This window comes from Scyliorhinus canicula, chromosome 13 (genome assembly GCF_902713615.1).
Source record: "Scyliorhinus canicula chromosome 13, sScyCan1.1, whole genome shotgun sequence".
Classification (NCBI taxonomy): Eukaryota; Metazoa; Chordata; class Chondrichthyes; order Carcharhiniformes; family Scyliorhinidae; genus Scyliorhinus; species Scyliorhinus canicula.
This window is the reverse complement of record NC_052158.1, coordinates 128,953,977-128,978,299: the sequence shown is the minus strand read 5'-3', so window position 1 is coordinate 128,978,299 and position 24,323 is coordinate 128,953,977. Positions and strand designations below refer to the sequence as shown.

At 45.7% G+C, this 24,323-nt stretch overlaps 1 protein-coding gene across 8 annotated transcripts in view; it reads right to left on the bottom strand.

Annotated features, from left to right (window-relative positions):
* Nucleotides 1-24,323, bottom strand: part of vwa5b2 (von Willebrand factor A domain containing 5B2) — a 200,237-nt gene that overhangs the window by 110,725 nt on the left and 65,189 nt on the right. For all 8 annotated transcript variants that reach the window (XM_038816219.1, XM_038816216.1, XM_038816218.1 and 5 more), the window contains 2 exons: nucleotides 11,170-11,341; nucleotides 2,864-3,025 (listed from right to left, as the gene is read on the bottom strand). In XM_038816219.1, coding sequence (XP_038672147.1) covers nucleotides 2,864-3,025; nucleotides 11,170-11,308 — 301 coding nt within the window. In that variant the 5' untranslated portion in view covers nucleotides 11,309-11,341. The remainder of the gene's footprint in view (nucleotides 1-2,863; nucleotides 3,026-11,169; nucleotides 11,342-24,323) is intronic.

Here is a 24,323-nt window from a genome sequence, read left to right as displayed (position 1 = left end):
CCTCCATCCTGAACTCTGGTGGCAGCCCCAGTCACTGTTCATATGAGTAATAATAATAATCTCTATTAGTATCACAAGTAGGCTTACATTAACACTGCAATAAAGTTACTGTGAAAGTCCCCTAGTCGCCGCACTCCAGCGCCACACTTGTGGGAGGAAACTGAGCGCCCGGAGGAAACCCACCCAGACATGGGAAGAACGTGCAAACTCCGCACAGACAGTGACCCAAGCCAGGAATCAAACCCGGGTCCCTGGTGCTGAGAAGCATCAGTGCTAACCACTGTTGTTCCAGACCTGTTTCGCACCATCGTGTCTTCCTGCTGGATGGTCGTGCCTTCATCAGCACCTCATTGGCAGCATGCAAATGAGTTTCATGCCGACCTCCAGCGGATTTCCTGATCAGTCATGGTGGGCACCAACGGAAGATCCCGTGGGATATTCTCACTGGTGTAAAACCAATTTTGAGCCTCCCACAGAATTCTTTTTTCAAGCAGTGATGTACTTCAACACAAAGAATATGAAAAGCATATGAAGAGAAAGAAATATTCCCAAATGAGGCAGAACTGAGTTTAAAAAGAAAGATTAATTTGAATCAAAAACATCAAGCATATGCTGCTTGCACCACATTTAAAGCAGATGTTCACTTTAATAAGAAGGATATGAAGCCATAAGGACTGTGTGCCATAGTTTCAGCAGACTGATGCCAGGGATTGGAAACTATAGATACATGGAGAGATTCAGGTTTCTGGGATAATATCACGAGGGCAGAGAAGGCAAAGAGGAGATTTAATGGAACTTTTGTACATTTTGAAAGGCTTTCATGGATGTATTAGGGAAAGACCATTTCCTCTTTTGGTGTGAAGCCATTGATGATGGGTTAACAGTTCAACAACATCACAAAAAGAGCCACGAAAGAGATTAAGAGGAATTTCTTTGCACAATGCTTGTTGGAACTGAGAAGATTTTGTACTTGGGATCTGATGCAGATGGAGATACCAGGGCCTGTAGAAATCCCAGGCCAATGGGGTCAACTTTGAATTGCTTTAGCAAAGAGCCTACACAGAAATATTGGGCCAAATGGCCTCCTCCTTTACCTTCAAATGCTTGGCTCAAATTACATGATCACAGCTGGCAGGTAAGAAAGAGTTCAGAAATGTCACCATTTACAATTAGTACAGATCTGTTCAATTCAGTAAACATTTGACAGCAAGGTAAGTGTAGGTTATTATTCAAACTACCAAAGGGACTATTTTGCTAAAGTACTGATTATTTATGTATTTTAATTTGGAGTGATGTGTTTTCTTTTCAGCCCCGTTTTGTGTCATCGCTGCAACTGATCCATTACTAGATTAATATGTGAAAATGCTTTAAGTGACAATCATATACAGACAAAATTCATTGTGCAGGGAAATTTAATAACCTCAAGCCAGGTCTCTAATAATTTGAGTGGACAATTTTGAACTCTAACCCAATGTAAATCTATTGTTTTGATATGAGAAAGTAGTTTTGTGCACATGTTTTAATGTTATTTCCAAGTTCATAGGGACGGGGATAAATCAACATAGATAAATGTGAAGTATTGTGCTTTGTCAAGAAAGATAAAGGAAGTTGCATATGACCAAGAATAATCCAAATCAGGTACAGGAGAAAAGGGATCTGGAAGTTCAAATGTGTGAATCACTAAAGGTAGCAACACAGGTTAACAAAGCCATAGAAAAGCAAACCAAACCCTTGAGTTTATTTCTACAAGGATTGAATGAAAAAGTAAGGACGTTCTACCAAACTTTGTCAGATAGTATCTGGAATACTGCACAACATTCTGACCGCCATATTATAAAGGCATAGAGGCACTGGAGATGGTGCAAAAAATAATTCACAAGAATGACACCAGGAATGCAGGATTATATCTATCAGGAGGGGATGAACAGGCTGGGTGTCTCTGGAAGAAAGACTGAGGGATGACCAATAGAGGTCATTAGAATTATGAAAGGTTTTGATAGGGTGGATGCAGAGAGAGTGACCAGAATTTCCACGTTAGGGGCAGCACGGTGGCCTAGTGGTTAGCACAACTGCCTCACGGCGCTGAGGTCCCAGGTTCGATCCCGGCTCTGGGTCACTGTCCGTGTGGAGTTTCCACATTCTCCCCGTGTCTGCGTGGGTTTCGCCCCCACAACCCAAAAATGTGCAGAGTAGGTGGATTGGCCACGCTAAATTGCCCCTTAATTAGAAAAAATAATTGGGTAATCTAAATTTTTTTAAAAACTTAGAATTTCCACGTTAGGAAGAGGGTCAGACTTATTTCTTTCTGAAATTCCCCACACATGCCAAGTGCCAGTTGAAATTCCACTTGTGAAGAAGAGTAAAACCAGAGACCACCTATATAAAACAGTTACCAAATAGAGAAGTCACAAGAAACTTGTTTACCCAAAGCGTGGTGAGAATGTGGAACTCCCTACCACAGGTAATTGTATAAATGCATTTAATGCGAGGCTAGACCAGCCTATGAGGCTGATGAGGAAAGACTGGAAGAGGCTCGAGTGCAACACAAACTCTGGCACAGACTTTTTGGAACAAATATCCTATTTCTGTGCTGTACATCCTCTGTAAGCTAATGTGTTCTCTTTAGCTTGGAACTCTTCCTACTCAGAAACTATACTATATGTAGAGTAAGATTGATTGAATTTGCCTCATACGAGTTCTTACTCAGTCACACCCATACAGGCATTCAGAACCCTATAATTATCAAAGTGCAAAAGGAAATGCACCGTATTACACAAGTTTACATCAATTGTGGCCCAAGGATTCTTTACAGAAGGCATCAGATGAGACTATGATTTGAATGTAATCTATCGCACTGACTTACCATTGTTACACTGTAGAGCTAGGTTGGCACGGCTACAACAGTCAAAGCAGCAGTCTTCCGCTCTTCCCCGATTCTTTATCTGAATCGTTACAGATCTTCCTGCCGTTGAGGCTTCAAATGCAACCACCGTCTCGGATTCCTCCAGCAGGTAAACAAACATACCTAGAAAAGGGGCTAACCTTTTAAAAATTCTAACTTGTGCAAGAAGAATTGTATTCATGGAATAAAGGTTCATGAATTAACTTTAACAGCACAAAGCAACATTTTGACCTTCAGAAAATGTTGTTCCTTGCACACAGATGGACAGGGGGGTTATCACAGAGGGAAAGCTCGAGACCATTCATGTCAGTCTCTGAGATCACAAGTGAAAGGCATGAAGCAAACATGGAAAAATCAACAAAATGGAACAATTTGACAGGAGGCAAAGGTCTTTGAAATAAGTGCTCCTGCAAATGCTTTCAAAGTTAATGTGGTTATTTCCCAGTGGCTTTGTGAGATTTGCATTTAATTATATTGGAAACATTGATTTATGGTCACATTCCAAGCAGCGCTGCCTGGACTGCACCCATCAATGCTTTCCAATGCAGAATCTGTGGGAAGTTTGAGAGGTGATAGGGAAGGGCACGGGGCGAGTTGCTACCAGTGCCCTATGTGTCAAGCTTCAGCACCTACCTCCTCCGTATGACCAGAGAATCCAATACCTGCCCGTCATGGAACTCAGTGTAAGGAGGTTGATCACATTTTTGTGAAAACAAAGACTTCCATGGTCTAAAACAGAAAATGTCTTGCATTTCTGTAGTGTATACCTGACACACCACTCGCCATGGGCGCGATTCTGTGATCGCGTTTCCCGACGGCGTCAACATGGCCTCAGGAACAGCAATTCTGGTCCCTACAGGGGGCCAGCACTGCACTGGAGAGACCCTCGCCGCTCCTGCTGCTGATCTGGCGTCAACTGGGCGCTGCGGGGTCCGCGCATGCGCAGTGGCACCGGTGCCAAGGCGCGCATGCACAGTGGCACCGGCGACAACACGCACATGCACAGTGGCACCGGCGCCAACGCGCGCATGCGCAGTGGCTCCCTTCTCCGCGCCGGCCCCGACTTCCTCTTATGTGGCACTCTAGAACGAGAGGTCATGGGCGCGATTCTCCGCTGCCCACGATGGGTCGGAGAATAGCGTGAGGGTGTCCACGACATTTTTCACGCCCTCCCGCTATTCTCCCCCCCCACGGCCGCCCCACGACACGAATCGCTGCGCGCCGTTTTTTACGGCGAACAGCGATTCTCCCCAGGCTGATCGGCCGAGTTCCCAGGCCTTTACGGCCGTTTTTACGGCAGCAAACACACCTGCTTGCTGCCGTCGTAAAAACGGCCGCAACATGCCCGTTCTGAGCATCCAGGGCCCCGATTGGCACGGCCGTGGGGGCATGGGCCCGCGATCGGTGCCCACTGCCTTGTATAGTTGCAACAACACTTCCTTACCTTTAAAATCTATTCCTTTAGCTATAAATATCATGCGCAGCTGACGTCATCATGCTAGCCCCGCCCGGGGGGGAGAATCGGGTCCCGGGAGGGGGCGCGGAGGCTGCCGTGAAACACGGCCAGTTTCACGGCAGCCTTTACGATTTGCCACATTTGCGGAGAATCGCGCCCCATAGTCTTAGAATAAGAGGTCGCAAATTTAAAACCGAGATGAGGAGAAACTACTTCTCCCAAAGAGTTGTGTATCTGTGGAATTCGCTACCCCAGAATGCGGTGGATGCTGGGACAGTGAGTACATTTAAGGAGGAGTTAGACAGATTTTCAGTTGGTAATGGGTTGAAGGGTAATGGAGAACGGGCAATACTGTGGAGTTAAGGCCAGGATGTGATCAGCCATGATCGAATGGCAGAGCAAATTCAAAGGGCTAAATGGCATAATTCTCCTCCTAATGAACTAATGAAGCGTAGAGGCTGCAGACCGGTGACTCACATTTATTTTATTCCTAGCAGACCTTCCCCATGGTATTCCTCACATTAAATTTGAGAATAGACAGGAATACTATATTTGTAGCACTGTAAAATGCATTATTTTATCATCTGAATGTTTGTGTCATGATAGAAATTGAATGTCTAATAGGAATAAAGGGGTAGGAACTTCTGAAGGTGGCATATAGGTGGGGGTCACACGTTAGGTGGTTCCTGTTTCTGATTTTTGGACTTTTATGCCCGGTTTCAGGGTTAGTTTGTGGATGAGTTAGTGTGGGAGTCATAAGGAAGTCGAGGAACGTTGAAGCCCCAGAAGAAAGGTGCTGGAAAGAAGGGGGTGAGCGAAAGTCTGCCAGTAGGTGCGGTTGAGAGTCCTTTGGGAAGAAAGGTGGTGGGGGCTGGGTCATTGGGTGGAGCAGCTCCCCTCACGGTGTAAACTCTTATCAAGGTGATGGCTGTGGAGTTTGAAAGATTGTTTGCAAAGCATATGGAGTTGCATCAGAGGGAGATGATAGCTTCGCTGAAAGAATGGGTGGGGAAGGCGATTGCCCCGGTAAAGGCAGCAGTGATAAAAATGTCGGTTGAGGTGTGGGAGCAAGGAGAGAAGTTCAAGGGGGTGGAGGAGGCAGTGTCACAATATAGTGACCAATAAGTCAATATAGTGACTTTGATGGGTGAGGAGCTGCAGAGGGTGGAAGAGGTCAACAAAGAGCTCAGAGCCAAGGTGGAGGACCTGCAGAACAGGTTGAGGATGCAAAACGTGAGAATCGTGGGCCTGCCCAAGTGGGTAGAGGGCTCAAGGGGGTAAGGGGCCCGAGGCTGATCGAGTACTTTGAGAAGATGTTTGCTGAGTTGATGGGGTAGGGGGAAGAACCTCACAATACAAGTTGGACAGGGCACATTGGTTGCCCACGTCGAAGCCTAAAGCGAATGAACCACCACGGGTGGTTATAGTCTGCTTCCACAGCTATCACATGAAGGGGAAGGTTTAGAGCTGGGCGAAGAAGAGACGAGATGTGAAGGGGAATGCGTTGGCATACCCATATACCAAGATATGACGGCGGAGTTGGCGAGAAGGTGGGCGGACTTTGGATTGGTGAAGGCAGCATTGTACTGCAGTGGAATGAGATTTGGAGTGGTCTACCCAGTGAAGCTTTCGTTAAGGCTGAAGGAGTGAGACTGAGATGAGAGTTGGGATTTGGACTTGGTTGGTGAGGACGGCGATTGTGTTTTCTTATTGAGGGTTTTTTATTTGATTGGGGTTTTGTTTCTGTCTCTTAAATGGGGGGGGGGGTGGTTTGTTTACATGTGTTCTGGGTTTTGGTTTTCTTTCTTCCTTATGGATGCGGTTGTGTTTTGTTTCTTGGTTTAAGGGAGATAGGTTTTGGACATGTGGGACCTACTGAGGAGGAGGGAAGGAGAGCGTTCTGGCAGAAGTCACCACACTAGCAAACGGGCATCGATACTGGGTGAGGTGTTTGCAAGAGGAAGTGGATGGGGGGGATTCTGGGAGTGGGGGGCATCACGATAACAAAAGAATGGGGTGGGCCTGGCTGGATGGGCAGGGTCTGGGGTAATGGTGACGGCGGATAGGAGGGGGGGAGGGACCCCTGGTCAGAATGATGACGGGGAATGTGAAGGGGTGAGGGGTACCGGTGAAGAGGGCTAGAGTTTTTACGTACTGGAAGGGTTTAAAAGCTGATGTGGTGATGCTGCAGCAGATCCATTTGAGGTGAAGGATCAGGTGAGGCTTAGGAAGTGATGGAAGAGTGAGATGTTCCATTCGGGGTTTGATAGTGCGGCAAGAGGGTGAGGTTTCAGGTGGAGAAGGTGGTGCCAGCTAAGGGGCAGGTATGTGACCCAGTCAGGGGAGGGGTGGGGGTGCAAAGGCCTTTGGCTTATGGGGAAGGTGGACCCGCGGAGATTTTTACACCCAAGGGATCGGGATTATTCGTTTTTCTCCCTGTTGCACAAGGTGTTTTCAAGGATTGACTTCTTTATTGTGTTGGAAAGGTGTTGTTGGCCGAAGTTAGGAGGTTGGAGTACTTGGCAATTGTGATCTTGCATCATGCTCCGCATTGGATGGATGAGGTATTGGAGGGGGGGGGGGGCCCAGAATTCGGGATGGAGGATGGATGTGGTATTGGAGAGGGGGGGGGGGGCGTAGCCCATAATTCCGGGTGGAGGAGTGATGTGGTATTGGAGAGGGGGGGAGCCAAGAGTCCTGGGTGGAGGATGGATGTGGTATTGGGGTGGGGGGGGGGGGTTTGGCTTCGGAACAGATTAAAAAGTTGTTCGAAGAGTTCCATAGGGACATGTATAGGTCGTAGCCACCGGAGGGGGAGCAGGAGATGAGGGAGTTTCTGGCTTAGCTTGAGAGCCCGTGGTTGGGGGTGGCGGAGAAGGCAGGGTTGGAGGAGCCAATGGGGGTGGAGGAGGTCAAGGTGGCAATTGGGAGGATGCAGGCAGGGAAGGTGGCGGGTTCCGACGGGCTCCCGACGGCTGAATTTTACAAAAGATTTAAGGATAGGCTGGTGCCATTGATGGTGGGAATGTTTAAGGACGTGATGGACAGGGGTGGCTTGCCGCAAACAATGGGACAAGTGTCGGTCAAGAAGGATAAGGATTCGGTGGATCATATAGGCTACTATCTCTGCTGAATGTAGACGGCAAGATATGGCATTAGGTTTGGAGGCGTGCCTTCCGCAGATGATTGGGGAGGATCAGACGGGGTTTGTAAAGGGAAGACATGTGTCCTCGAATGTGAGGAGACTGTTGAATGTGGTGCTCTCTCTGACAGAGGGAAAGGAGATTGAGGTGGTGGTGGCATTGGGTGCATAGAAGGCGTTTAGTCGGGTGGAGTGGAGTTATTTGATGGCAGTATTGGAGAAATTTGGGATTGGGTCGATATTTGTGGCGTGGGTGCAGCTGTTAAATGAGTCGTCGATGGCGAGCGTGTGCACAAATAGTATAAATTCAGGGTGTTTTGCATTGCACCGGGGTACGAGGCAGGGATGTCCCATGTCCCCCCTTCTATTTGTATTGGCTACAGAGTCCTTGGCCATCGTGCTGAGGAGCTCGGGGTTGTGGAAGGGGATAGTGAGGGGAGGGGAGGGAGGTGCGGTGGATCATAGGTTGTCCTTATATGCAGATGAATTGTACATTTCGGAGTCGAGGGTTGCTCCAGAGATTTGGGATGTTTTCAGGGTACAAATTGAATTTAGGGAAAAGTGAGTACTTTGGGGTCTCCACTCAGGGAGTGGGGGTGGGGGGCTACCATTTTGTCTGGCAATGACTCATTTTAGGTATTTGGGGGTGCAGGTGGCCCAGGATTGGGCAGGGCTTTGGAAGTTTAATTTCACTTGCTCGGTGCGGAGGGTAAAGGCTAATTTGCTGAGATGGGACAATCTCCCCCTGTCGTTGATGGTCCGGGTGCAGGGAGCAAAGATGGATGTCTTGCCGCAATTCTTGTTCTTGTTTAAGTGCCTGCCGGTCTTTTTGCCCAAGGCTTTTTTCAGGGGGAGTAGACAGGCTGATCTCCTCGTTTGTTCGGTCAGGGAAGGTGGCTAGGATTAGAAAGGTGATACTGCAGAGGGGAAGGCAGGCGGGTGGGAGCTAGGCCTGCCGAATTTGGTTTATTATTATTGGGCGGCAAATGCAGAGAAGGTTCGGGGATAGAACAGGGAGGTGGGGGGCTCTGTGGGTGAGCATTGATGCTCTTCTCCTGATGGCCCCAGGGACGTATTTCGGTGAGTCCAGTGTTGACAGCCATGTTGAAGATCTGAAGGCAGTTTAGATTGGGAGCTGGATCAGGGGAATGCCAATTAGAGGGAATCGTGATTTCAACCGGGGAGAATGGATGCCAGGTTTTGGGGATGGCAAGATAGGGGGATTAAGAATATGAAGGATCTGTTTCTCGAAGGGCAATTTGTAAGCTTTGAGGAACTGGCGAGAAGTATGGGCTGACACGGGGCAAAGTTTTCAGGTATGTGCAGGTGTGGGACTTTGCGAGGAAGATCTTTCTGACATTCCTGATGGTGCCTGCCTCCTCGTTGCCGGAGGCGGTGCTGTCAGCAGGGAGGTTGGAGACGGGGGGGTGGGGGGGGCGGTGCTGTCAGCAGGGGGGGTTGGAGTGTGGGGGAGGATTTTGGAATCCCCAGAAAGGCGGGTCTGGTTGGAGTGGAGGTCAGTTTTTTCACCCTGTGCTTCAGTGTGGTGGGAGGAATCTGTGGGAGTTTTTCACCCTGGAAAAAGTGAAGTTTGCTCTCAGGGGCGTATGATGGGTTCTATAATTTTTCGGATTTGTTCAGCATACATTTCGGGGAGTTGGTTACCGTTGACTGTTAAGAGAGGAGGGTGGGGATTCTGTTGGGTTATTGCAAATTTTAAAAACGTTGAAAATTTGTGGAATAAAAAAAAAAGGAATAAAGGGGTGGAACTGCTTGGCCTCGCCTCAATTGTCCTTTTCAGCCAAATGTAACTGATATAAATATGCACGTCCTGAGGTTCATTGTCAAACTGCTTTGTTGCGGTTTGCTGTTGTTGACAAAATATGTCTGAACCAATCAGATTCAACTTGTATTATTTTCAATTGTGATGTATGTGCTTTTATTATTCAAATGGATTATGCATGGTGCAATCTCCATGTACCATGCCCTAAGAGGGTAATGATGACCACGGACCTCCATTGGGTTGGAACCTGATTAAACTTGCCAAAGTAATACAGTGGCCTGCTGTTGCATTATGGCTGACCAGTATACCTGCCTGCTATTGGGCATACCAAAAGGATTTACAAGCTCACGGTCTACCTGTTTGGCCACATTACAATACATGATCTGGGCCATTAAGGTCTAAATTTCCATTCTGAGAGTTGGGCCCAGGTGATAAGTGTGTGGGGGGTCGGGTGATTAGGTGGGGTGGGATGATCAGTGGGATCGTGGGTTGGGTGTTGAGCGGGTGGGAGTCAGGTGATTAGTGGGTGGGGTTGGGTGATCAGTGAGGCTGGGGGGTCAGGTGATCAGTGGATGTTGGGTAATCAATGAGGCGGGGTTGGGGGGGGGGGGGCGCGGCGGGGCAGTCAGGTTAAATCACAGTCAGTGTGATTTGTCTAACTTTGCCTGGGCAACTATTATTGTAAGACAGTTAGAATTGTCCAAAGTGTCTGATTTAAATCAGTTTCAGATAGTTCCCACTTGTAAGGTAATTCCCAACAGAAGTTTAAACTTCCCAATCCATTGCCATGAAATCATTACGTGGGGACCCACACGAGGGAATTCCCAAAGCCCATCTTCGGACATACCTCCTGCATATAATACCCCAGAGATTGGAAGTTATGGGCCATTTTAAATATGGTAATTGTTAAGCTTGTCCACATGGGAGTTTATGCAGGTGCAGAGTTGTTCCAATTCAGGGACGAGGATAGGAAAGTTTTTAAAAATAGTTCAGAATAAGGCAGCAGCAGGTATTTCTTGCAGAAGTTAAGAAGGACAGGACCTTGATTCCTTGTAGTTCAGCTGTGAGTGGCTCCAGCTACAAAGGGACACCATTTCTCATTGTTTTCCTAATTCCATACTTAACTGACTCTGATAAGCAGCTGTTTCGACAGCACTTTATCCCTATGATTGGTGGAGGTAAAACCAGGATGCCTGGTAACGGGGAACACATTTTCCTGCTGCCAAGAGCAAAACATATCCCCAGCTAATTCACTCTGAAAAGATGAGATCAGTAATTGTGAAAAACAATGTAGTTATACCTAACTCACTCTGCAAATTGAGATAAAATAGCCCCGATTAACTCAGAGGCAGCAGAATTCTCATCAGTGATACCATCCTTCTTCATATTTATGTGCCTGACTAAAGAAAACTACAAAGAACTTCCGCTTTCAATGCAATTAGCAATCAAACAAGTTGAACCCCCAAATTGCATGAGTTTTGAAAAGTGTTTTTCCCCTCCCGTTTACTCATTTTTATATCCATGCGTGAAAGCAATCAAAAAGTTTTAGAATGTGATGTAAAGTAAATGTTGCTTTAAAAAATATCTTTTGATGCATTTAAGTCCGGCAACCTGGCACAGCTGAAAGTGAATTTAACACAGAAAATAAGCATTTTAACCAAAGTGTTAAAATTGCCATCTCTGAGTCACCCAATCTACGCAACATTAAAAATCACTGTACTGATCTTACTAGTTATACTCGATGTAAAATAGTGAGGTTTTTAGTATTTTTTTTAAATAAAGAAAACTCCTGCCCTGAAAACTCTTTACCAGGTTTTCCCCAGTGCTAAATAGTCTAATCTGTGATTTGATTTCCTCCTGCTTGAATTTGTTGCTTGGCTGCTCACCGTCCACTGGCTCTGCTTCGGGGTTGGTGTAGGTGAGACATGCAGATACCCTGAAGGAGTAACCATTAGTGCAGGCTTTGATGGAGGAAGCTTTCAATGGAAGAGGTGCCCATGTAGATTGATTCAACAAGCCTGGCATCGTGTTCAGGCACAATCTTTATGGATGGTAATTCTGAAATATAAATTTATATGAGCAGAGGATAAGTTTGGAAATATCTACAGAAAGATATATGAAAACAAAAATTAGATTGGTCTCTGGCATATGATAATACAATCTCTCTGTTAAGCAAATAATGCGAAAGTGTTTTGGCATGAATGTTCCAGATATTATTTGTGAAAGACAAATGCTACAAATTGCAAATCTTGTTTTGTCCATGTCTAAAATCAATTGCTTTAAAATGCCTTGCTTTTCTTACTATGTGCCATGTGTTTGAACCAGATCAATTGAGCAAATGTCACATTTCTTTTTGAACCCTTTTATTTTATTTTTTAAAATAAATTTAGATTACCCAATTATTTTTTCCAATTAAGGGGCAATTTAGCATGGCCAATCCACCTACTCTGCACATTTTTGGGTTGTGGGGGCGAAACCCACCCAGACACGGGGAGAATGTGCAAACTCCACACGGACAGTGACCCAGAGCCGGGATCGAACCTGGGACCTCAGCGCCGTGAGGCGGTTGTGCTAACCACTAGGCCACCGTGCTGCCCTTTGAACCCTTTTATAAAAGAAAACCCACAAAGTGCAAATGTCTTGAGGATATAAGATTACTCTACATATTTGATAAAAATGATCAAATCAGTCACTGTTTCCTTCATAACTCAGACACAAACAGCTAGACACTCCGTTTTGCTCTAGGGAGACCATAGACAGGATTTTCCAGCCCTGCTGGGATCATGCAGCCCCGCCAAAACGTGAAGTAGATGAACTTAGAGCTTGTATTAGTACTTGGAACTATGATGTTGTCGTCATTACAGAGACTTGGTTAAGGGAAGGAGAGGATTGGCAGCTTAATGTCCCAGGATACAGATGTTTCAGGCGGGATAGAGGGGGATGTAACAGGGGTGGGGGAGTTGGATATCTGGTTATGGAGAATATCACAGCTGTGCTGCAGGAGGACACCTCGGAAGGCTCATACAGCAAGGCAATATGGGTAGAGCTCAGGAATAGGAAGGGTGTAGTCACAATGTTGGGCGTTTACTATAGGCCTTCCAATAGCCAGTGGTAGATAGAGGAAATGATATGTAGACAGATTTTGGCAAGGTGTAAAAGTAACAAGGTTGCCGTGGTGCGTGATATTAACTTCCCCTATATTGACTGGGACTCACTTAGAGCTAAGGGCATGGATGGGGCAGAGTTGATAAGGAACATCCAGGAGGGCTTTTTGAAACAGTATGTAGATAGTCCAATTAGGGAAGGGGCTGTACTGGACCTGGTACTGGGGGATGAGCCCGGCCAGATGGTCGACATTTCAATAGGGGAGCAGTTCAGGAACAGTGGCCACAATTCAGTAAGCTTTAAGGTACTGATGGAATAAGGCAAGTGTAGTGCTCAGGTGAAGGTGCTAAATTGGGAGAAGGCTAATTATAACAATATTAGACAGGAACTGAAAAATGTACATTGGGGGCAGATGTTTGAGGGCAAATCAACATCTGGTATGCGGGAGGCTTTCATGTGTAAGTTGATAGGAATTCAGGTCCGGCACAATCCTGTAAGGGAGAAGGATAAGTATGGCAAGTTTCGGGAACCTTGGATAATGAAAGATATTGTGAGCCTAGTCAAAAAGAAAAAGAAAGTATTTGTCAAGGCTAGGAGGCTAGGAACACACAAAGCAAGTGTGGAATACAAGGAACTTAGAAAGAAACTTAAGCAAGGAGTCAGGAGGGCTAAAAGGGGTCACGAAAAGTCATGGCCAGCTGGATTAAGGAAAATCCCAAACCTTTTTCATATATAAAGAGCCAGGGAAAGAGTTGGTCCACTCAAGAATAGGGAAGGGAATCTATACGTGGAGCCAGAGGAAATGGGCAAGGTATTAAATGAGTACTTTGCATCAGTATTCACCAAAGAGAAGGACTTGGTGGATGATGAGTCTGGGGAAGGGTGTATAGATAGTTTGGGTCATGATGAGATCAAAAAGGAGGAGGTATTTGGGGGTCTTGAAAAACATTAAGGTAGACATGTCCCCAGGGCCTGATAGGATATTCCCCAGAATACTGAGACAGGCAAGGAAGGAAATTGCTGGGACCTTGAGAGAAGTCTTTGTATCCTCACTGGCTACAGGGGAGGTCCCAAAGGATTGGAGAATAGATAATGTTGTTTCTTTGTTTAAGAAGGGTAGCAAGGATAGTCCAGGTAATTACAGGCTGGTGAGCTTATGTCAGTGGTAGGGAAATTATTGGAGAGGATTCTTCGAGACAGGATTTACTCCCACTTGGAAATAAGTGGACATATTAGCGAGATGCAACATGATTTTGCGAAGGGGAGGTTGTATCTCACTAACTTAATTGAGCTTTTCGAGCAAGTGACGAAGATGTTTGATGAGAGTAGGGCAGTGGATATAGTCTTCCAGGACTTTGACAAGGTCCCTCATGGCAGACTGGTGCAGAAGGTGAAGTCGCACAGGATCAGAGATGAGTTGGCAAGATGGATACAGAACTGGCTCGGTCATAGAAGACAGAAGGTAGCAGTGGAAGGGTAAGTTTCTGAACGGAGGGCTGTGACTTGTGGCATTCCTCAGGGATCAGTGCTGACACCTTTGCTGTTTGTAATATATAATTTGGAGGAAAATGTAACTGGTTTGATTAGTAAGTTTGCGGACGACCCAAAGGTTGGTGGAATTGCGGATAGCGATGAGGACCGTCAGAGGATACAGCAGGATTTACATCGGTTGGAAACTTGGGTCCATAGGCGGCAGATGGAGTTTAATCCAAGCAAAAATTAGGTAATGAATTTTGGAAGGTCTAATACAGATGGGGACTATACAGTAAAGGGCAGAACGCTTAAGAGTATTGATAGGCAGAGTGATCTGGGTGTACAGATACACAGGTCACTGGAAGTGGCAACGCAGGTAGAGAAGGTAATCAAGAAGGCATACGGCATGCTTTTTTACCAGGATGGAAGAGTCAATTACTAGGGGGCATGGGCTTTAGGTTCGAAGGGCAAAGTCTAAAAGAGATGTACGAGGCAAGTTTTATTATACAGAGTGTGGTGGGCGCCTGGAACTCGCTGCCAGGGGAATCAGATACGATACTGACTTTTAAGGGGAGTCTTGACAAATACATGAATAGGATAGAAATAGAGGGAGTGGTCCTCGGAAGGTTAGGGGGTTTAGTTCAGATGGGCAGCATGGCCGGTGCAGGTTTGGAGGCCAAAGGGCCGGTTCCTGTGCTGTAATTTTCTTTAAGATGTCTTACAACACCAGGTTAAAATCCAAAATGTTTGTTTTCTTTTTTTTTTAAATAGTTTTTATTGAGATTTTCAAAAACATATCCAAAACAGAAAAAACAACAAGAAAACAATATTAACAACAACAAAAAGAAAGAAAAAACACACTAACCCCCAAAACCAACCCCCCCCCCCCCCCCCCCCCCCCCCCCCCCAGTAACTACAAAAAGGAGAGATAGATAAACACCCAGCATATCCAATAAACACATATACACATTTCTCCCCTCCCCCGAAACAAACTACGAGGGACGCAAAGGCCAGAACACCGGCCACTTTCGCCTCCTGCACTCCCGGCTCCATTGCAACCCCAAAGATTGCGAGTCCCCAGCTTGGCTTGACCCTGGATCCTACCACACTCGACACCATCCTTGCTACCCCCTTCCAAAACTCCCCCAGCGCTGGGCATGCCCAGAACATATGGGCGTGGTTCGCTGGGCTCCCCGAGCACCTAGCATACCTGTCTTCCCCCCGAAAAACCTACTCATCCTCGTCCCAGTCATGTGGGCCCTGTGCAGCACCTTGAACCCTATGAGGCTAAGCCTCGCACAGGAAGAGGAGGAATTCACTCTCTCCAGGGCATCCGCCGACATCCCCTCCTCAATCTCCTCACCCAGCTCCTCCTCCCATTTACCCTTCAGCTCCTCCACCGAGGCCTCATCCACTTCCTGCATGACGTGGTACACGTCCGAAATCCTCCCCCCTCCAACCCACACCCCGGAGAGCACCCTGTCCCGTACCCCACATGGGGGCAGCAGAGGGAACCCCTCCAACCTGCATGCACCTAAACATATTCCCCGGGGGGAGCCCAAACTTCCCCTCTAACTCATCCAGGCTCGCGAACCCCACATCCACAAACAGGTCCCTCAACCTCCTAATACCTATCCTGTGCCAGCCCAGAAACCCGCCATCGATGCTCCCTGGAACAAACCGGTGGTTCCCCCCATATCAGGGACTCCATCGAGCCCCCCCACCTCCCTGCTATGCCGTCTCCATTTCCCCCAAACTTTGAGGGTAGCCGCCACCACCGGGCTCGTGGTAAACCTCGTTGGGGGGAGCGGCAACGGCGCTGTTACCAGCGCCTCCAGGCTCGCGTCCACGCAGGATGCCATCTCCATCCTCTTCCATGCTGCCCCTGCGCCATCCATTACCACTTACGCACCATCGCTGTGTTGGCAGCCCAGTAGTAACCACAGAGGTTGGGCAGTGCCAGCCACCCCCCCCGCCCCGCCCCAAAAACACCCCTCTCAGCCTCGGAGTCCCACGCGCCCACATAAATCCCGTAATACCCCTAACATGTTTGTTTTCAATCACTAGCTTGCAGAGCACAGCTCCTTCATCAGGTGAGTCTCTGAAAGCGAGTGACTCCAAACAAATCTATGGGACTTTAACCTCGTGTTGTAAGACTTCTTAATGTGCCCAACCCCAGTCCAACGCCGGAATCTCAACATTGTAATATTCTTTGTTCTTTGAAAGACAATGGGCCATTGGCTGGACCGTCTGACAAAATGGGGCAGGAAAATCAGTTTTACAAATCCTTGAAACCGTTAACAAACTGCACTATTCCATTTCAGTGCTTGCTCGGATATTCATTAGTTCTGAAAGTGCTGTGTTATGCAGAAATGCGTGGAATTTTAATGGCTTCTCCATTAGTTTTTAGTTTTATACCATGACACCTCAGAATTGCCTTTTCAAATTCAGGTAGTATTACAAATTTACACAATTAATGCAGTTTTTTCCAATACTCTGTCACAGAATGACACCTGGAACAGAACCACATTGTTTGCATGTCTGTGAATAATTAACTGTAACACTAACATTGAAGTTGATAGAGAAACATGTACAAATACTATGTATTCTCAATTTGTTTTTCCTCTCAATATATTATAGTGCAAAATTCAATTCTGAACAATACCTGGATAAAAACAGATATCCTTTCCTTCCGCTGGGAATTAAATTATACATTAGAATAATCGGAGGGTTTTCTTCCTCACTCTTTCGTGCAAATTGAATGTTGTAATGGGTGGGTTTACCATCTCTAAATAAGTGTAAATGAATATATGGTATATACTATGTTACGTTCGAGGTGCCTCACCTGGCAATAAGGAGCAGAATAGACTGAGGATAGAACAGGAATCCTGCTCTCCCTCCAATTAAACGCCATTGACCAGTTTAGCAGCTGATACCCACTTTGCCAGTGCTGGAGAGCGCATTAATTTAACAACCAACATAGTGTAGATTCACTCCAAAATTGCCTGTTACCTAGTGGGCTCTGTCGTAAGCTGCTCCAAAAAAACATTTTGTAGACATTCTATAAATTCCTTTTCTTGCAATCTGTTACCAACTTGATTTTCTCAGTCTACCTGAATATTGAAGTCCCCCATGATTATTGTAATATTGCCTTTCTTATATGCTATCTCCTGATTCATTTTCTGCCGCACATCCTGACTACTGCAAGGGCCCTGTACATAACTCCCATCAGAATCTTTTTTCCTTTGCGATTTATAACTTTACCTATACAGATTCTACACCTTCTGACCCTGTATCACTTCCTGCTATCAATTCAACATAATTTCTTACTAACAAGGCAATCTCGCCCTCTCTGCCCATCTGCCTGTCCTTTCGATAGACATATATCCTTGGATATTTATTTCCCAGCCCTGATCCCCTTGCAGCCACATCTCTGTGCTGCCCACAACATTGTACCGGCCAATTTCAATGTGAACTATAGGCTCATTTACCTTGTTTTGTATACTGCGCACATTTAGGTACAACACCCTCAGTCCTGCACTGACCTCCCTCCTTCTCATAGATGTCCCCTTATCTGCTGTACCTGAAGTTAGATTCATGCCGCTTTGCATACTCTCCATTCTATTACTTGTTCTGGAAACTTTACTGACCTCTGGTGAGTCCTCGGACCCTTTAACTAGTTTAAAGTCCTCATCATTAACCTGTACTCTCACCTTCTCTTATAACTGTGATTTCCAATTTTCCATGCAATTGAACCCCCCCCCCCACCCCTCAACTATTTAATTTGAAGTCCTATGCGATTGGCCAGGACTCTGGTCCCAGCATGCTTCAAGTGAAGACCGTCCCATTGGAACAGGTCCCTCCTACCCCAATACTGGTGCCAATGTCCCATGAATTCAAACCCATTTCTCCCACGCCACTCTTTGAGCCACGCATTGACCTCTTTATTGACCCTGTGCTAATTACCTCGTGGCCCAGATAGTAATCCAGAGATATCACCTCTTTGGTTCTTCTTTTTAATTTAGCCCCTAAAAGCTCATATTCCTTCAGCAGAACCTCTATTCTTGTTCTACCTGTGTCGTTGGTACCTATGTGGACCATGACATCTTTACTCTCCTACTCCGAGTTCCTCTGCAGCACAGATGAGATATTCCGAACCCGATCACCAGGCAGGCAACACAATCTTCGGGATTCTCGATCCTAGTCACAGAGAACAGTGTCTCTTCCCCTAACTATACTATCCCCAATTACGACTATATTTATTTTCTCTCCACTTGAATGGCTCCTTTTGTAAGAGCAATGAACACCGAGTTTGAATGAAACAAAAGCTTTTGTTAAAATTTAGAGTACCCAATATTTTTTCCAACAATAATTTAGCATGACCAATTCACCTACCCTGCACATCTTTGGGTTGTGGGGGCGAGACCCACGTAGACACGGGAAGAATGTGCAAACTCCACACGGACAGTGACCTGGGGCCGGGATCAAACCTGGGTCCTCGGCAATGAGAGGCAGCAGTGCTAACCACTGCGCCGCTGTGCTGCCCTTGGTTGAAACAAAAACGTACTTATTTTTACAACAAATTATGTATCCCAATTGGGTCTTCTCTAGTCAGTGCTTTACTGGCCGACTCTATTTATGCAAGCCAATTATCAGGGGAACTCTTACTCTGCAAGATCCACAGGGTAGTTAATCATCCCTATCTTGTAAGATCAATGCTGATTACAACAGCTTCCTCTATCACGGTGCTGTGGTCAGTTTGATCGTCCTCACTGCAGTCCCTGTTCCTGTCCACACAAGGAGCAAGAATATCAACCTGTTGGACAGGAACAAGGGCTGAGGTTCCTGCAACCCTACCTTATGGATTCCTCTAACTGCCTCAGTCGCAGCCAAACCCACCTGTATCACTGGCCGAATTCAAGGGAGTTAATCTAAGGTGTGTAACTGCTTCCTGAAACGCAGTGTCCACGTAACTCTCCCCCTCCGTGATGTTTTGCAGCATCTGAAGCTCAGACACCAGCTCATCAACTCTGAGCCAAAGTTCCTCAAGCAATCAACATAGATGGGTTCACTAGGGACCACAATGAGGTCTACCAGTTCCCACATCATGCAGGTATAACATGTTGCCTGGCCATGCATTTCTATTTTATTGAATTAGATTTTAGTTATTTTGTTAAATAAAAATTTCCAGCTGTTTTTAGTCTTTCTAATCTGTAAAAGCATTCTCTCAGCATGCAGAGCAAAAAGGCACTCCATGCAAGGCACTGAACACACTGTTTTTAACTGCCTCAGCCTGAAACTGATCTGAATTGGTTTACTAACTGCACTAATTTACTTCCCTAGCTAGTCTCACTATAGGACCTTCTTTAAAACTTTTCACATTTTCAAAGGTGCAATTTAACCAAAACTTTCTAAGTATGATAGCGAGCAGGAATCATCAAAGGCCACGGGATGTAGTAAGCTGCAGGCTGTCTCCACCTCTGATGCGCATGCGGGGGATACACCTAGACGTAGTGGTAGAGCATGAAAGTACATTGAGGATCACTGAGGGGGGGGGGAATAGGGGGTAAGGGGGAAAGGGTGGGGAGAGTGGGGTGGCACCAATCGGGAGAGTGGGCCAGTCAGGGGCACATATCTACATCATTAAAATCTGTTGACCTCGACCAATGTGATGCCTGTGGCACTTCCTTCCGCAATGCGGACCGAGCACCAATCCCATACATCTTCTCCCCAGTCATGGAGGACCTAGCCCAGAAATCCCTGCTCCACAACTCCCACCCTCCCCCCTGCAATGGCGGCCCACCCGGTAGCTCCCCTACCCACCACCTAGCTCTGGAGTAGCAACCCCACTGCTCCCGGGCTCTTTGCCTGTGAGCGAAGATGGTTACTCACCTCTTTGGGTCCCCGCAGCAGCCCTTCTGCCAGCTTTACATTTTTACAAAGGAGTACTAATTGGCACCCATGTGCCCACTTGCTCGGGAGGCTGTTAGGTCACATGGGGACCGTTAGATGGGGTTCGCTCCCGTTAATTTTATGGAGATTTGGCTTAAGTGGTGATTTTTGGTTTCTTGCTATGCTACGGCGGGATCCTGATTACACCAACGGGAGCGTGCCGGTTAGATAGAAAACAGATCGGCGCCTGCTGCGGTTGTCGATTTTGGCCTCTCCGGTGATTTAACAGCCTCGCCGCGCTCTCGCTAAAGCACAATGAGGCCATTATTGGGGCCAAATTTCGACCAGCAAGGATCAGGAGGAGGCCATTTGGTCCAGCTTGCTGTGAGCTTTCAAAAACTGAGGATGGTCTTCAACTTCAATGAAAGCGAGTCAAAATTCAGTCCTGTCTTCATGAGTGAGTATAACACTTTTGTTAAATACTGACCTTCCTGTGACCATGTGAAGCCTTACTCCAGATTTCACATATTCCTTTTAAAGCTTTATTTGCATCTACCATCTGTCGCTTGATCATGAGTTTTCTCTTTTAGCAAACTGAATAAAGTGCAAACCCTTGATATCACTGCCAGGTTGCGTAAACCATATCTAATTTGAACCTGCCACTTGTGCATAATTAAAGTTATATAAAAGGTCATCCATGATTACTGATCACAATCATTTAGCACGGAGGCTAGTATACAGCACCAGTTTCACCAGGAACAGTTAATCTCACTATTTTCAAGCATTCGTATTTAAGAGATGCATTGAGAGTAGTATTGAATGTACAGCTGACCGAACTAAATCTCAAGTACAATCAAATCAAGATCATAATCAAAGTCATCCATAAAGTTGGCATCTATTCATTAAAGTAATAACGCTTCTTAAATGATATAGTTTTTAAAGTTGTTTCTCATTACAATATCATAAAGATTAACACAAACTGTGTTTGTCTTAACAGCCTGTGAGGATGTATACCACTAACTGACATGTGAGGATGGAATAAATATATTAAAGGATAAATTAGATATGAAATTCCCCTCACTGAAATTTGATCTTCCTCTACTGTTAAGTAGAAAATGCAAATAGAAGAAGATTATACAGTTGAAACAGCATTTTATTTTACAATTATTCAATCTTCAATGTGCAACCTTGCGCTCTGAAATCAAACAGTACCCATTTTGGAATCTCAAATAACAGGAGGGCAAGTTGCAGGATCAGGTATTCAGGTCAACCAGCTCAATGGCTTTTAGAATTGCATAGAATTTACAGTGCAGAAGGAGGCCATTCAGCCCATCGAGTCTGCACCAGCTCTTGGAAAGAGCACCCTACTCAAGGTCAACACCTCCACCCTATCCCCATAACCCAGTAACCCCACCCAACACTAAGGGCAATTTTGGACACTAAGGGCAATTTATCATGGCCAATCCACCTAACCTGCACATCTTTGGACTGTGGGAGGAAACCGGAGCATCCGGAGGAAACCCACGCACACACGGGGAGGATGTGCAGACTCCGCACAGACAGTGACCCAAGCCGGAATCGAATCTGGGACCCTGGAGCTGTGAAGCGATTGTGCTATCCACAATGCTACCGTGCTGCCCAGCCATTGGCAAAACAACAGCACCTCAAATTGGGCAAGGACAGTCATCCTCATTTAATTATGGTTCTCCTCTTCCAGTAAGACTGCATGTTCAGAGTGCAGTTTTGTCTTTTCAGGGCCATAAACATCTGCTACATATTACCAGTAACACAGTTTGAAAGTTGTTTCCCATTACAATCAAATCAAATATATTGTATTGTTTAAATGACAGAATGATTAATTAAATGGGCTGTATTACAATCATTTATAAATCACTGGTTTAATGTGACATTAAAGGAATATTGAGTCAAGTATAAATAGCAAAGACATTTTCAATATCAGAATTTAACTGCATTTGGTGCAATGAATCAGACACTGGTCTTCCATCTCTTGCACCTGGATTCAGATCCATCCACAATTATGGCTAAAAGGCTCTCTTTGACTTCTACCAGTATGAACCTTTTATTAATTAATTTTGACGGTGTCACCTTATTTCCTATTAAGCATGAACTCACAACAGATTATTCTTTCAAAACTGTTAAGCTGGTTTAGAGATGAGATCTGATCAATAATGCTGATGGATGTTTGAAATGTTGTCTTGTGCTTTTATCACATTAATGTAAGCATACCTTGAAGATATATATATATTTTTACCTTAATCATAGAGTCCCTACAGCGCAGAAGGGGGGGCATTCAGACAATTGAGTATGCACCGACCCCCTGAAAGAGCACCGTACCTAGGCCCACTCCCTGCCCCTATCCCCGTAACCCCACCTAACCTACACATACTGGGACAATTTAGCATGGCCAATCTACCTAACATCTTTGGACTGTGGGAGGAAACCGAAGCACCCGGAGGAAACCCACGCAAACTCCATACAATCACCCAAGGCCGGAATTGAACCCGGGTCCCTCAAACTGTGAGGCAGAAGTGCTAACCATGGTGTCACCGTGCTGCCATTGCCCTATATATGCCAAATGCATGTGTCTGACTCTTTCCAAGGAAATACCCAATGAGACGTGTCAACTTTTATACTGTATTCAACACTGGGTATAATCAGCAAAATTGTTTGAACTTAAAGAATGGGGTGGAAGAGGTCCAAACAAAAGCACTGGACACAAGATAAGGACCACATTGGCAGGTGTGAATAAGCTAGCCTTACTTATCCAAGAAAGACTTTTAATTAAATTGAGCTGCCAACAGCTAAAACAGTTAATACTGAAACTCAGAAACATTTACAACATGTGTTTCAGTAAGTATTTTCTAAGGGGAAAAACGTGAGCAAAATTTATATAACTACCCAAAAGAAAATTTATCAGCCAAAATGTGTAACCAGATGATCATGTTCCTCAGGCCTACTAATATAAATGATCCCAAAACATGGCAGATATTGGTTATATAATGCATATAGTATGGAAATGTACAAATATTGGTTTAACTCAGTGGGCTAGACAGCTGGTTTATGATGCAGAAGAAGGCCAGCAGCATGGGTTCAATTGCCGTACCAGCTGAGAATTCTGAATTCTCCCTCTGTGTACCCGAATGTGGCGACTTGGGGCTTTTCACAGTAACTTCGTTGCAGTGTTAATGAAAGCCTACTTGAGACAATAAAGGTTATTTATTTATTTTACTTATATTGATTCCTAATCAACAGAAGCATATGGTAAAGAAGGATTGAGACCCCATAGGTTGCGGTAAGGCGGATGGAAATGGTCATTTGATGTTCGCTTCAATATTGTTCGTTTATTGAAAAAAGTCATGGTAAATCCAATCTATGCTATAATGTATAAGTGATTTAAAATTTAAAAAAGGTTAGTATAAATTTGTTTATTTTATTTAAATCAGAAATACCCTAAGATAATCTGATTGTCACTTTTGCAAAGTAGGGTTTCTCTGTGGCAAGTATGGTCACTAGCCACTTGTTAGATGATTATGCTAAACCTGTGACTTCAATGAACCATGAGCCAATTGTTGGCCAAACATTAAAAATCCAATTACCATAGCTACAAATGGGAAACAGCCCTCAAGCGGCAAATAATTGGCCATTTAAGGGCCTCAATTGGCGAAAGGGCAAGTGTCCCACCTGAGGCCTAGCCCGACCCAGTGTAAAACTGTTGTGAGGTCAGGGTGGGCAGGAACCCAGAGGAAATCCTATTCCTTCCATTTCATGCTCCCAGACCTAAAAATCCACCAGCAGGGGAGTATGCAATTCAGGCCCATGTTTTTATAAGTGATGAAAGGAAGGTAAATGTAGTGATTGGGTTTTATCAAGGCAAGTGTTTTTTTTTTAAAATAGTGAATTCGTCAATAGACACTAAGAACTCCTGGATCTAGAGGTCTGCCCATGGTGGATACTGGGTAAATTGGCATGAAGGGTGTATGGGTGGTGAGAGTGGGGGCATGGTGTGGCATGGGTTGCACTAAATTGGCGTATAAAGGCTATAAAAGGCCCCAGGGATGAATAGGATGCATATGCTGTCATAGAAGGGATAGGGTATATTGGAAGTTGGTAGGGTATAGGTTGGCATGGAAGGTATGAGGGCCACAGGTTGTTATGGAAGCTATGAAGGGCAGTCCAAAGATATGAAGTTTAGGTGGGGTTACAGGGATAGGGTGGGGGAGTGGGCCTACCGGTATTCTTTCAGAGGGTTGGTACAGGCTTGGTGGGCCGAATGGTCTCCCTCTGCACTGTAGCAATTCCATGGTTGTGTGGCAATTAGGGCATGTGTTGGCAGGGAGAGAATGAGGGGTGGTGGGGGTATGAGTTGGCATGGGTAAGCATGGGGGTTGGGGGGCTGTTTTTCATTCTCATTTTCATAGTTTCGACAAAGTGCCGAAGCACCAAGGTCACCCAGCCTGCCTCCACACCCAGCAGCCTCAGAACACTTTCTGCGGGCAGCGACCATGACTTCCATTTTTACCCCCTCCCAAATCCACTCTCCTGCCCCAGC